General features: G+C 40.1%; 1 protein-coding gene across 1 annotated transcript; it reads left to right on the top strand.

Moving 5' to 3' along the window:
• The first annotated feature begins 8268 nt into the window (after positions 1–8268).
• On the top strand, positions 8269–10219 carry LOC106093227 (pneumococcal serine-rich repeat protein). The gene is made up of 2 exons (XM_013260248.2): positions 8269–8440; positions 8505–10219. Exons 1-2 carry the CDS (start codon positions 8374–8376, stop codon positions 10181–10183), a joined length of 1746 nt encoding a protein of 581 aa, XP_013115702.2. The 5' UTR covers positions 8269–8373; the 3' UTR covers positions 10184–10219.
• Positions 10220–13836: the final 3617 nt, after the last annotated feature.

Consider the following 13836-nt stretch of genomic DNA (forward strand, 5'->3'; position numbering starts at 1 on the left):
CGAAGGATCGGCACAGTTCCCATGTGAGATGTCTATTTTACAGTGCATGAATGCATCCTTCTTCTTTCTTTCTTTAATTGGCTACTACAGAATATTTATTCCACTAGCCGAATGTAGAATAGCGTTCCAAGCGCCTCGATCTTCTGCGCTCATTCTAAAATCTCTGACACCAAGTTTCGAGGTGTCTCCCACCACTTCATCTTTCCATCGGGCTTTTGGTCTTCCCGGTTTGCGTGTTTGCCTTCAAAAGACTTCTTTGCTGGAGCTTCTTCATCCATTCCGACAACATGACCTAGCCAACGCAGCCGTTGTATTTTGATGCGTTTAACTATGCTATCGTCGTCATACAGCTCATACAGCTCGTGGTTCATACGTCCCCTATATTCTCCATTAACGCAAACTGGTCCATGTATTTAACGAAGAATCTTTCTCTCAAATTCTCCAAGCACTACATCATCTGCTTTCACAAGAACCCATGCTTCAGAACCATATAACAGCACGGGTAGTATCAGTGTCTTGTAAAGTGTAGTCTTCGTCTGTCGAGAGATGGCCTTGTTTCTAAACTGCTTACTTAGTCCAAAGTAGCATCTGTTTGCCAGTATTATTCTTCGCTTAATCTCAAAACTGGTGTCATACGTTTCGGTTATGGCAGTGCCGAGGTAGATAAAGTTATTGACTATCTCAAAGTTGTGGTTCCCATCTTTCTCCATTTTCTTTATCTGCTCGGTTGTGCAAGGCTTTTTGAAAGTTGAAACCATCCATTTCGTCTTATCTCCATTTACTGCCAGGCCCATTCTCACTGACTCTCTTTCGATTCTTTCAAAGGCTGCAGTTACTACTTCCGGTGACCGACCTATGATATCGATATCGTCGGCATAGGTGAGTAGCATGAGCTCTCATGTGATTAGTGAACCATTTCTATTCACATCTGCATCTCGTATCATCTTCTCCCACAGAATATTAAAGAGATCACACGATAGGCTGTCTCGTTGTCTGAAACCTCGTTTGGAATTGGATGGTTCGGAGAGATTCTTTCCTATTCTTACTAAGGAACGCGTATTAGCAAGTATCATCCTGCAGAGTCTTATTAATTTTGCAGGGATACCAAACTCAGTCAAGGCTTGAAATACCTTTGAACGTAAAGGAGTATCGAAGGCGGCTTTGTAGTCAAGAAAGAGGTGGTAGGTGTTGATTTGTCCTTCTCGGGTCTTTTCCAGGATCTGGCGCAGTGTGAATATCTGGTCTAGGGTGGATTTACCTGGTCCAAAGCCACATTGATAGAGCCCAATTATCTCATTGACTTTAGGTTTCGATCTTTCACACAATACGCTCGAGAGTATCTTGTATGCGATGGGGAGAAGACTTATTGCTCTGTAGTTGGCACATTCCGTCTTGTTCTCTTTCTTGTGTGCGGGACATAGTATGCTGAGGTTCCAATCATCGGGCATGCGCTCTTCTAGCCAGATTGCGCAGATAAGTTGATGCATACCTCTTATCAGCGTGTCGCCTGCGGTCTTAAATAGTTCAGTGGGTAACCCGTCTGCTCCTACTGCTTTATTGTTCTTCAGTCGGATCACTGCTACTTGGACCTCATTCTGACTAGGAGGTAAACATTCTATACCATAATCAGGGATTTGTTCTGCGGTATCCTCCTTGCCGCCAACGTCGGACACTAGCAGTTGGGTAAAATGTTCTTTCCATATCCTCAGCATGTTATCTGTGTCAGTTACCAGATGTCCTTATTTAAGACTTTAATCAAGACTTTAAATCCAGACATCGATCTATATGGGAGCTATATTCAAATCTGGGCTGATTTGCGCCAAGCTGCAGAAATGTTTCGAAGAGCCTTATACAACTAACTGTCCCAAATTTCGGCGAAATCGGATAATAAATGCGTCTTTTATGGCCCCAAAACCTTAAATCGAGAGATCGGTATATATGGCAGCTCTATCTAACTCTAGACCGATCTGAACCAAATTAAAGAAGGATGTCGAAGGGCCTAACACTACTCACTGTCCCAAATGTTGGCGACATCGGACAAAAATTGCGTCTTTTATGGGCCCAAAGGATTAAATCGAGAGATTGGTCTATATGACAGCTACATCCAAATCTTGACTGTCTTTTATGGCCCAAAACCTTAAATCGAGAGATATGTCCATATGGCAGCTATATCCAAATCTGGACCGATGTGGGCCAAAATGGAGTAAGTTGTCGAAGGGCCTAACATAACCCACTGTCCCAAATTTTCACAAAATCGAACAATAAATGAGCCTTTAATGGCCCAAGAACTTAAATCGAGAGATCGGTCTATATGGCAGCTATATCTTAATCTGGACTATCTGGACCAAAATTAAGAAAGATGTGGAAGTTTCTTACACAGCTCTCTGTTCCAAATTTCAGCAAACTCGGATAATAAATGTGATTTTATGGGCCTAAGACCCTTAATCGGCGGATCGGTCAATATGAGGGCTATATCAAAATATAGTCTGATCAAGAATGACATTCTTCGGCGGAATGACATTTTCCGGTGGTGGGTATAAAAAGGCATTAAGTTCGGCCAGGACAAAGTTCGGATTCCCACCACCTCGCGGATACATGTTAACCAACTTTCGCCATAATCTGGAGAAAAATGCATTATTTATAAAACCATTGCAACTATATTTAAATATAAGTTTTGTCCAAACTCGGTACGGACGTCGAGTGCTTAATAATTAAAATTCACAGTTCAATTTGTTAAAACAGAATATTGATCAATACGGCAGCTATATCAAAATATATAGACCGATCTGCACCTTACAGGGCACGGATGTTGTAGGGCCTAATACAGATCACTGTGTGACATTTCAAGGAAGCTATAGACCGATCTGACACATATAGGGAATGGATATCAGAAAACCCCACAATGTTGCTTATGTCAAATTTCAGTGAAATCAGGTCATAAATGCGCCTTTTAGGGGTCCAAGAATCCAAATATAGATCGATACGAATCATATGAAATAAAGGCCGATAGGGCCCACATTGAACACGGATGTTGAAGGGTCTAACACAGCCTACTGTGCAATATTTCAGCGAAATCGGGTAATAAATGTTTCTTATGGGCCCAAGACTTTAATTGGGGAGATCAGTATATATGACAGCTATATCCAAATAAAGACCGATCTGAACATATAGGGAACGGAAATCCTAACATAGACCCTTGTGCTAAATTTCAGCGAAATCGGCTAAAAAATGCGCCTTTTATGGGCCCAAGACCCTAAATCGGGAGATCAGTCTATATGGCAGCTATATCCAAATGTAGCCCTATCTTGACCATACTCAGTACGAATGTCAAAATGTTAAATTTCATCGAAATGGGATAATAAATGTGGCTTTAGTGGGCCTAAAACCTTAAATTGGAAGATCGGTCTATATGGGAGCTATATCAAGATATAGTCCGACATAGCCCATCTTCGAACTTAGCCTACCTATGGACAAAAAAGTATCTCTGCAAAGTGTCAGGTAATTATCTTCACTTTTAAAGCCAGTAGCCTGATTTCAACAGACACACAGATGGACAAAGAGACCGGCGGACATGGCTAGATCGCCTTAGATGTTTACGACGATAAAGAATATATACATTTTATAGGGTCGGAAATGGATATTTCGATGTGTTGCAAACGGAATGACAAAATGAATATACCCCCACACTTCGGTTGTGGGTATAAAAATGAAATATAAGGGGGCTTCTATGAAAATTAAGAATTCCTTATGAAACTAAACAACTTAACATAAATGCTTTAGTTTTGTAGCTCCAGTTCAAGACCATTTCCCAACATAAAAACTTAAAAGTTATAGAGTGAAGTTTTATTTGCTAAATTCTGTTTTATGGACTCAAGACCGACCTTAGATTGGCTATATCAAGATGATGTGCTGACCTTAATATGGTTGTTATTATAGCAGTGGGTTGTGGACTGAGGCGGCAGCCCTTGTCGATGAAGGACTCCATCTGGTCAATCCGGTACAAACAACCGGCTCCCATGGGATTGCTTAGTATGGTAAAAAGTATCTGTGGAAGGTTTTAGTTCAATGACTTTATTTTTAAAGACTGTAATACTTCAGATTCACCTTGTCACAAAAAAAAACTAAAGGATTATTTTTTTCAAAACTAACCAAATAATGTCAAGATTTGTATATACTTAAGTAAATTCACAAATTTATGAATTCTCAAGAAAAACATTAGATAAAACACTCCAATTCGAGCCAATATATTCTACTTTTACACAAACCTTTCTTATGATTTTTTTACATTTGAATATTTAAATATTCCAAATATTATTATTATCCAAAATCGAGTGCTAAATTATAAGCAAAGTGGTTCTTCAAAATAAATTTGACCCATTATTGCATAAATTAAAAGTATTATTTTAATAACCCTATAATGGACATTTGATGCAATTATACTCGTTGCTTATATTTCTTTCAGAACAATCAGAAAAACATTGAATAACAAGTGAAAGCCTGCTAAGTTCGGCCGAACTTTACGCAAATTAAATTTAGTTAAAGAGCATCATTTTATTCTAAATACCCAACTTCTGTCAGACCAGCAAAAAATGCTCAATTTCAGCAAAATCGGACAAAAATTGCGGCTTGTAAGGGCTTAAGGGCTTATATGGGAGCTATATCAGGTTATAGATCCGTTTAGACCGCACTTTGGACAGTTGTTGGAAGTCGTAAAAGAATATTACATGCTCAATTTCAGCCAAATCGAACAAAAATTGCGACTTCCAGGGTCTCAAGAAATCTAATCGGGATATCGGTTTATATGGGAGCTATATCTAAATCCGAACCCATATGACCCATTTGCAATCCCCAACGCCCTATATCAATTTAAGGTATCTGTGCAAAATTTCAAGCTGCTAGCTTTACGCGTTCGACGCTATCGTGATTTGGACTGAAGGACAAACAGACGGACGGACAAGGCTATATCGGAGCCGGCTAGATCAGAAAGTCGAGACGATCAAGAATATTTATACTTTATGGGGTCTTAGGCGAATATTTCGAGTTGTTACAAACGGAATGACTAGATTAGTACACACCCATCCTATGGTGGTTGGTATAAAAACATTGTTGGCTCCCATCAAATGTGGTTAAAAGGTTAACGAACCATTCAATACTTGAATTTCGAATACAAATGCGCTTTGTCCGTCTTATTCTATGCGACTTTATATTGCGTTGTCCCAAATTAATGTCAAATAACTCAGATATGTTTAAAAGAAACCCTTACCACTTTAAATTATTAAGATTTTTTAACTAAAACTTATTGATTTAAAAAAAATCTTAAATTGCATTCTCCTCGCTGTTATAAATTATGAATTAGAAATAAATTAATCGCTTAATTTGTTTGCCTCGAATCTTTTTGAAGCTTAAATGCATATTATTAAGATATTTATATGTAGTAAGCAGAACTTTGATTTAGGTGAATGGGGTCTTATCATTTTCTTTATAACACCTCAAAACAATGGAGCACCTGGTAATCTATTTACATAAATGTAGATCAGATTTTCTGAGTCGTCTAGATCGACTACCAATTCGTCCAGCCCTATAATGTTTCTTTTCATCTCAACGAACAAAGTTCTAAATGCAACAGACAACACGGCAATCAGTAGAGCATTGAAGAGAAATCGAAATGCAGGAAGGTCCGATGGTCCGGACCATAATTGAATTGAATGTTTAAAACCATAGTAGAAGTCGTTGTGGAAAATTTCAGCTAATTCCAATTAAAATTGTGCCCTTTAGGGGATCAAGAAATAAAATAGGGAGATCGGTTTATATGGGAGCTGTATCAGGCTATGGACCGATTCAGGCCATAACAGACACGTACGCTTAAGGTCATGAGAGATTTCGTTGTAAAAATTGTCAGCCAAATCGGATAATAATTGCGACCTTTAGAAGCTCAAGAAGTCAAGATCCCGGATTGGTTTCTATGGCAGCAATAAAAACCATATTTGGCACAACGGTTGGAAGTCATAACAAAACACTTCAAGCAAAATTTCAGCCAAATCGGAAAAGATTTGCGTCCTCTAGTGGCTCAAGAAGTCAAGATCCATGATCGGTTTATATGGCAACTATATCAGGCTATGAACCGATTTGAATCATATTTGGCACAGTTATTGGAAGTCATAACAAAACAGCTGACCCGATTTGAACCATAATTGGCACAGTTGTTAGAAACTATATCATCTCGTGCAAATTTTCAGCCAAATCGTATAAGAATTGCGTCCTATAGTCGCTCAAGAAGTCAAGATCCCATATCGGTTTATATCGCATTTATTGTCCGATGTCGCCAAAATTTGGGACAGTGAGTTGTGTGGGCCCCTTCGACATTCTTCTTCAATTTTGGTAGAATAGTACTCCTCAAAACAAATTTCCAAAGACCGGACTCAAAATGGAAATTCTTTTGGTGTATCTGATTTTGTTCAAATTTTTTAATTCTATTCTAATTGCTTCCAATATATATCTCAGGTCATGATCCGGAGAACTTGCATATGCGATCAATTGCGGAAGGCTAATAATAATCGACCCGTTCTAACCAATTCATCTTTTTCTTTGTTTTTACGACTTTCCATAACATTTTTCACTCAATGTCGTTTAAACCTCGGTTATTTTATAAAGAAAGTAAGCAACTCTAGTCCACTTAGCGATATTTCGTAGGCACTGATAGTTTACCATGGTATCAACGTGTTTCAGGGGAACCCCTAGTTGATTTTAAACCCAATTATAATAAAATTTATGAAAGTTGTTATTGTCACTTTTTGAATATTAAACATTGTTTGGCGTTTTGTTTCGTCAAATTATTGGCCATAATGACACATTATGCTCCTATACGTTTACGAACTATGATGGATGCGACAAATCATTAATTATGATGCATATAAAGTAAAAATTGCTCGAAACCGCTCTTGTTATTATTTAAAGTTAATGGAAGTTGGGGGAGGTTCGTTTCTTAAGTCTTTTGTTTTTTTCGGTATTTATAGCCCACTCCATAGCTGTGGTACTTTCTGACTTGTTTTAGCTACGTCCCTTTCTCTCATTCTTTAAATGTTAGTTTGTGTACAAGGTACAGGCCATTTTATGCAATCATCTTAACATTTGAAAATCGGTTCAGATTTGGGTATAGTCAGTTTTATAGAAATCGGTTCAGATTTGAATATAACCCCCGTATATATGAACCGGTCAATTTTCGTTTCAAGAGCCTTTGTCATCGCATTTACCAACCGATCTTCTAGAAATTGGGCACTCATAGAAGACGTCTACGACTTCCACTGTGTGTACGATTGAAATCGGCTCATATTTAGATATAGCTCCTGTTTATATGTATCTTCGTCCGATTTTGAATCGATTCTCATGAAAATTAACAAATACCATTTCCTAATGGCTGTTGTCATTATTTGTGAATTTTATCAAAATGGGGGTGGATTAGTACACAGCTCCCCTATTTAGTATATATAAATGATGCTATAACAATTTTGAACAGATTTTGCTCCAAGTTTGAAATGGATTGCTTTATTGCCGGGCCAGAATTAAATATAGCCTCCATATAGCGGTATTGCACAATTTCTGCTTATGGGCTAGGTGTAGCGTATATAGTCGGCAACGGCGGAATTTTGCATTTCCTTACATGTTTTATTTAACTTCACACATTCTTGCAAAAATTTAAAAAAAAAAAAACTTTTCAAGCGAATCTTAAAATCTCTTCAAACTTTAAAAGACAAATACCAGTTTCAATTTAAAATAATTTCTAGCTTATGTCAACACATTCCCAAAAAGCATCAGACACTAATTGCGATTAATACAAAACAACAAAATTCCCCGCCCTCAATACCATTACAAAGAATGCCAGTGTGGCCAAGAAAAAATCCCAAAACATATTGACCAGGCGATAATAGACATAGCGCCCGCAGTCAAGGCAAGTCGTTGACAAGAAACCAAAAACTTCTCTAAATGACCACAACGAACGTGTAAACAATCGCACTGAATGTGATGTGCGGCAAATGAACGTAGCAATGATGATGATAAGCTTGTTTAGAATTAACACCATTTTGTTGTTGCCTCGCGTTTGGGGTTCTGGCCACTGGTGCCAATAAAATCCAACAAGTTTGACAAGAACCCAAATCGAAGGCGCAGAGTTTATTAACACACAACTACAAAGACAGTGTCTTACACACAGCTACACAGACTTAGAAAGGGGTTAAATGAGACATATTAATAAAGAATTTAACGTCTTTTTCTAGTTTCAAAAGCGATTTCAGACAGATCAAACATCAGCGCTATTAAAGACGGAACATTCGTACCTGCGCACAGTTCACAACAGCGAAAGGCTAATCAACAGATACAATGTCAGCTAAAGGCCCCAAATTGGGCTTATATTTGGTGGCTCTTGTAGCCATTCTGCAAATTCAAGGTAAGTTTCAGCACATTTTACTACGCCTTGGAGAACTATGGCTAATTTAATTTTGCTTTGCCAGTTTGCCTTTCACAATTCGCTCCTCAGGCCGTGAGAAATGTACCCAGGACCGGATCTGTCTCCCGTGCAACAAGCACCGCTCGTGAGCGAGAATATGATTATGGCAATATTGAATTTACCAAAGGGGTGGCTAACTCCAGGACTATTACCCATTCAAATGGAGGTGTCCGCAATGGTGGCGTCACCTCGGTTTCCCGAAGTAATGCCGTTTCACGTGAGTTAGAATTGGGTGGTCTTCCAATAGGCAGCACCCTAACCCGCTCCCAAACCAGAACCAATGGTGCGGTGTCCAAGGCTGTTTCCCACGATCTGAACGTGGGTAAGTACAGCCTTGGAACTACGGTGTCGAACACCAATAATGGTTTTGGCTTACAACGTTCGGCGGATGGTGGTTTGGCATTTGGCTTAGGTGGTTTAAGTTTTGACCTCTCCCGCAATAATCAACCTAGTTCGGGAGCCTTAACGCAAGCCCAAGCACAGGCGCAAGGCCTTAACGCCCGTGCTAGAGCCAACAGCAATTCTCGAACCAATACCCAGCAGTATGGCAATGTGGGTGTGACTAACACCTTCTCCAAATCGAATGCCGTCAGCCGTACCAAGCAAGGACAGACTTCAGCCAGCACGGGAGGTTTGGCTGGTGGAGCTGCCACTAATGGATTAACATATGGTCAAGGATATAGAACACGCAGAACCCCTTCAGCCCCAGTGTACGCAGCGCCTGTCCGACAAGTGGCTCCTGCTCAATACTATCGCCAACCCACCTATGTAAGACCAAGGCGCAGTGCTCAATTTATACCTTTCGCATATCCTGGAGTCGAACTGGAGCGCCCCAAACGTCAATTTGGCAGACCCAATAGAAACCCTGGCTTTGGTATACAACCACAAAGCCAAAATGCCAATGCCGAAGGTTTGGCCAACAATAAAGGAGACCTTTTTGAACAACAGGCAGGTGTCAACTCCCAAACCAACCAAGAGATCAATGAAGGTGGAATCACCCAAACAAATGGAGCCTCAGGCATTGGTTCGAATCTTGCCACCGATGGCTCCAGCGGCCAGGTGAGTTCGGCCAATGTGGGTCAAACGAATGCCGTTTCCGGAGATGGATCGCAAAGCTCCAACAGTGCTCAAAGTCAGGCTCTTAATTTTGAGGCTAATCAACAGCAGGCTGCTACCTCCAATGCCGGCACCAATCAAGTGATTACCGCTACTGGCGAACTCTCCGAGGCCAACAGTGGTTCCCAATCGACGAATAACAATGAATTTGGCTCCGCAAGCAATGTTGCCAACACCAACAGTGCCGTTTTTCGCGAGGGCAATACCAGTGGTGCCCAGGCCGACTCTAGCGGTCAATCCATAGTCCAAGGTCCCAATGGACAAAACTCTGCTGCCAACACCCAATCTAGTGTGACATCTACGCTTGGCGCCAATGGCTCCGTTAGCAACTCAGCCACAAGCAATGCATCGGCTGTGAGTCAAGGTGGAAAGGGAGCCAGTGCTAGTGCCAGTGCTGTGGCCACAGCATCGGCTAGTTCAAGTGCCGGTGCCGGCGGTGGCAACTCGTTCACCAATGCCCAAGGCAGTGCTGGAGGTGGAGGCGCTTTCTCTAACACCGGAGCTTTTGCAAACAATTTTGGAGCCCAAGGTTTTGCCAACAGTAAAACTGGAAATCGTAGAGGTTAGAAATGAGTGTTTGTTTTCCTTTCTTGTCAGCACCATTCCACTTTTTTAACGATTCATTTTTTTTTTTTTGTTATACTTGTGCACAATAAAATAGTACTAAATGTTGTGATATGGTTTTAGTTGTGCGTGTGTATTGTAATCTAAGAGAGGATATCAAAATTCTTAACTAAGGAAACTTTATCAACTGAAATGACAGGTGCTAAACTGGCATATGCTATTGAAATTCTGTTAATACATTTAAAGTCGCATCGAAGGTAATGTGAACTAAATTAATCAGATGCGGCTATTCAACTTTGGCATGCTAATGTGAAACTGCCAGCTAAGTAAAAATAGCCAACAGAGGTGTTCAGTTTCGGGTAAATAGTGAATTCCTTTATCACTAAGACAAGGTCAAACTGGGCAATGCTCTCGCCTAAACCTTTTTCAAATTAGTTTAAAGCCATATATTATCATTAGAGTGGTTAATATTTAATGTTGTTAGACCCAAAGAAGATTTTCCAAAGAAAATATTATTCTAAAAATACAAAATCAAGCTTCAGGTTTTTAATTAAAAAAAAAAAACAAAACAAATGGAAGCACTCTTTTATACCCACTACCATAAGATGGGAGTATACTAATCTAGTCAATCATTTGTAACACCTAGAAATATTGACCGGGGACCCCAGAATGTCGTCTTGATCGTCTCGACATTCTAAGTCCATCTAGCCATTTCCATCCGTCAGTCTGTCGAAATCACTATAGCGGTCGAACGCAATAAGGTATCCGCGCAATTGTTATCAGATTTGGGTGAAATTTGTAGCATAGTGTTTTGTTATGCTGAAAGTAACAGCTGATAACTGACAGAAGAAAGAATGCAATTACAGAGGCACAAGCTGTGAACAAATTTGTCAACGCCGACTATATGAAAAATCCGCATTTATTTTTTGGGCAACCCAATATATTTTGATGTGTTGCAAACTGAATGACAAAATGAATATACCACCATCCTTCGGTGGTGGGTATAATGAAGTATATTAATTTTGTCATTATGAATATAAAACATAGCAGAATACAAGTAAAAGCGTGCTAAGTTCCGTGCCGAATCTTATATACCCTCCACCATAGATCGCATTTGTCGAGATCTTTTCCCGATATATCCTTTTAGGCAAACAAAGAATAAAAGAAAATAATTGATTTAACATTGGAGCTATATCAAGTTATAGTCCGATTCGGACCGTAATTGCGCCATTAGGTGCTCATGAAGTAAAATGGAGAGTTCGGTTTATATGGGAGCTGTATCAGGCTACAGACCGATTCGGACCATATTTGACAAGTATGTTGAAGGTCATGGGAGAAGACGCAGTACAAAATTTCAGCCAAATCGGATAAGAATTGCACCCTCTAGTACCTCAAGAAGTCAAGATTCTAGATCGGTTTATATGGCAGCTTTATCAGGTTATGGACCGATTTGAGCTACTCTTAGCACAGTTGTTGAAAGTCAAAGCAAAACACGTCGTGCAAAATTTCAGGCAAATCGGATAGGAATTGCGCACTCAAGACGCTCAAGAAGTCAAGACCTCAGATAGGTTTATATGAAAGAATTCTTATCCGCATTGCTCTTTTCCAACTCAAGTAGTTTTATACGTTACCACCCGAATCGAGTCCGCTCCGCTGCGCCTTCTTTAACTCTCTAATACCTTTTTACGGTGTGGACAGTTCTCCCTGAATGCGGATATTGAATACGAGCCATTATACCCTATGACGCTGAACGCGTTCGAATCCTGGCGAGAACATCGGACAAAGTGGTGTTTATCCTCTCTTAATGTTGGCGACATTTGTGAGGTACAATGTCATGCATGGCAACGGACGCTGTTCGGACTCGGCTATAAAAAAGGTCCCTTATCATTGAGTTTAAACTTGAATCGTAAAGCGCTCATTGATATGTGAGAATTTGCCCCTTCTCGGTTCCTGGTGGTAATGTTCTTCCTTAGGCTAATGTTTTCATTAGGGGAGGGATGGCACCTCAGACATTTCAACTCGAATATGGTTATCAAATTCCTGCTGCATTTCCAAATCCCTTTAATTTGAGCCCCATATTTCCATGGCCGGTAAATATGAACCGTTTGGAGGGTGTTTTGGGACTGGGTCGGCCACCGGCACTTTGCAAATAGATATCAAATTCGTGCTTTAATCCCAACGAAAATGAAGTTCAGTTTAGGGGGTGCTTTAGGGCGTACCCCAAAGACTTGGCTCAAAAATTGGATATCAAATTCGTTTTCTACTCTCAAATACCTTTCATTTGAGTCTCATCTTGTCATAGTGGGTCAAATAACCCATTTGACGTATCTTTGGGAGAAAAAGCTCCACCTAGACTTGAACTCAAATTTTAATGTAATATTCGTAATCTACTCCCTAATACCCTTCATTTGAGTCCCATATAGCCATGGTCGGCTAATATGCCCATTTGGGAGTATTTGGGGGTGGGCGACCTCCCATTACTTGGACCTAATGTTTGATGCCATATTTGTAATCTACTGCCTAATACTTTTCATTTGAGTCCCATGAACTTCGAATATATCTGCTTAGAGGAGTTTTGGGGTTGTGAAGGAGGGGGGGGCCCGCTGGTCACTGGGAGCCTAATTTTAATGCCATATTCGTTTTCTGGTCTCCAATACTTGTCATTTGAAACCCTTATTGTGCCCATCAGCCCACTTTCGGATATGGGTGGCGTTTTTGGGGTAAGGGGGAGAATCCGCCTCCACCCGATATCTAAAAATTATATAGCCCATGTTTCCTTTCAGACAAACGTACACAATCTATGAAAATTTTAAGAAAATCGGTTCGGCGAAGTATCATATAGTAAAAATGGGTCTAATGGCGTTTTTGAGGGGTGGCGTGACCCCCTATACTTCGAACTGATTTAGAATGTCAGATTCGAAATCTACTACCGAATACCTTTCATTTGAGTCCCATTTTGAAATGAACTTCCAATATGTATGTTTGGGGGAGTTTAGGGGTTGGACGGCCCGATGGGCACTTTGACTCAAATTTTAATACCATATTCGTATTCTACTCTCCAGACCTTTCATTTGATACCTATATTGTCGGTCGGTTCACTTTTGATTTTGGGTTGTGTTTTTGGCATAAGGGGGAGGGTTTGTCCCCCTTCCGATACCGAAATATTGTATTATATAGCCTATGTTTCCTTTCAGCCCAATCTATACAATATGCGAAAATTTCGAGAAAATCGGTTCTGCCGTTTTTCAGTCTATACGGAACAAAAAAACCGAGTCCCATATATCCGTGATTGGCTAATGTGCCCATTTTGGGCGTTTTTATGGGGTGGGGTGACCCCCTATACTTCGACATGAATTTGTATGCCAGATTTGTTATCTACTTCCGCATACTTTTCATTTGATAACCATATTGTCCTTATCGGTTCACTTGGGAGGTAGAGGGTCCACGCCCTTCCGTTTTCAATATATTATAAAGCCTATTCCTACTTTCTGACCATATTCGCAATCAACTCCCGAATACCTTTCATTTGAGTCCCATATTATCATGATCGTCAAATAGATCTATTTTAAGGGGTTTTGGGGCTGGGGCGGCCCCCAGGTACTTGGACCCAACTTTTACTATGAAATTCGTACTCTATTTTTGAAATGAAGTTCAAT

Source organism: Stomoxys calcitrans, chromosome 4 (genome assembly GCF_963082655.1).
Source record: "Stomoxys calcitrans chromosome 4, idStoCalc2.1, whole genome shotgun sequence".
NCBI lineage: Eukaryota > Metazoa > Arthropoda > Insecta > Diptera > Muscidae > Stomoxys > Stomoxys calcitrans.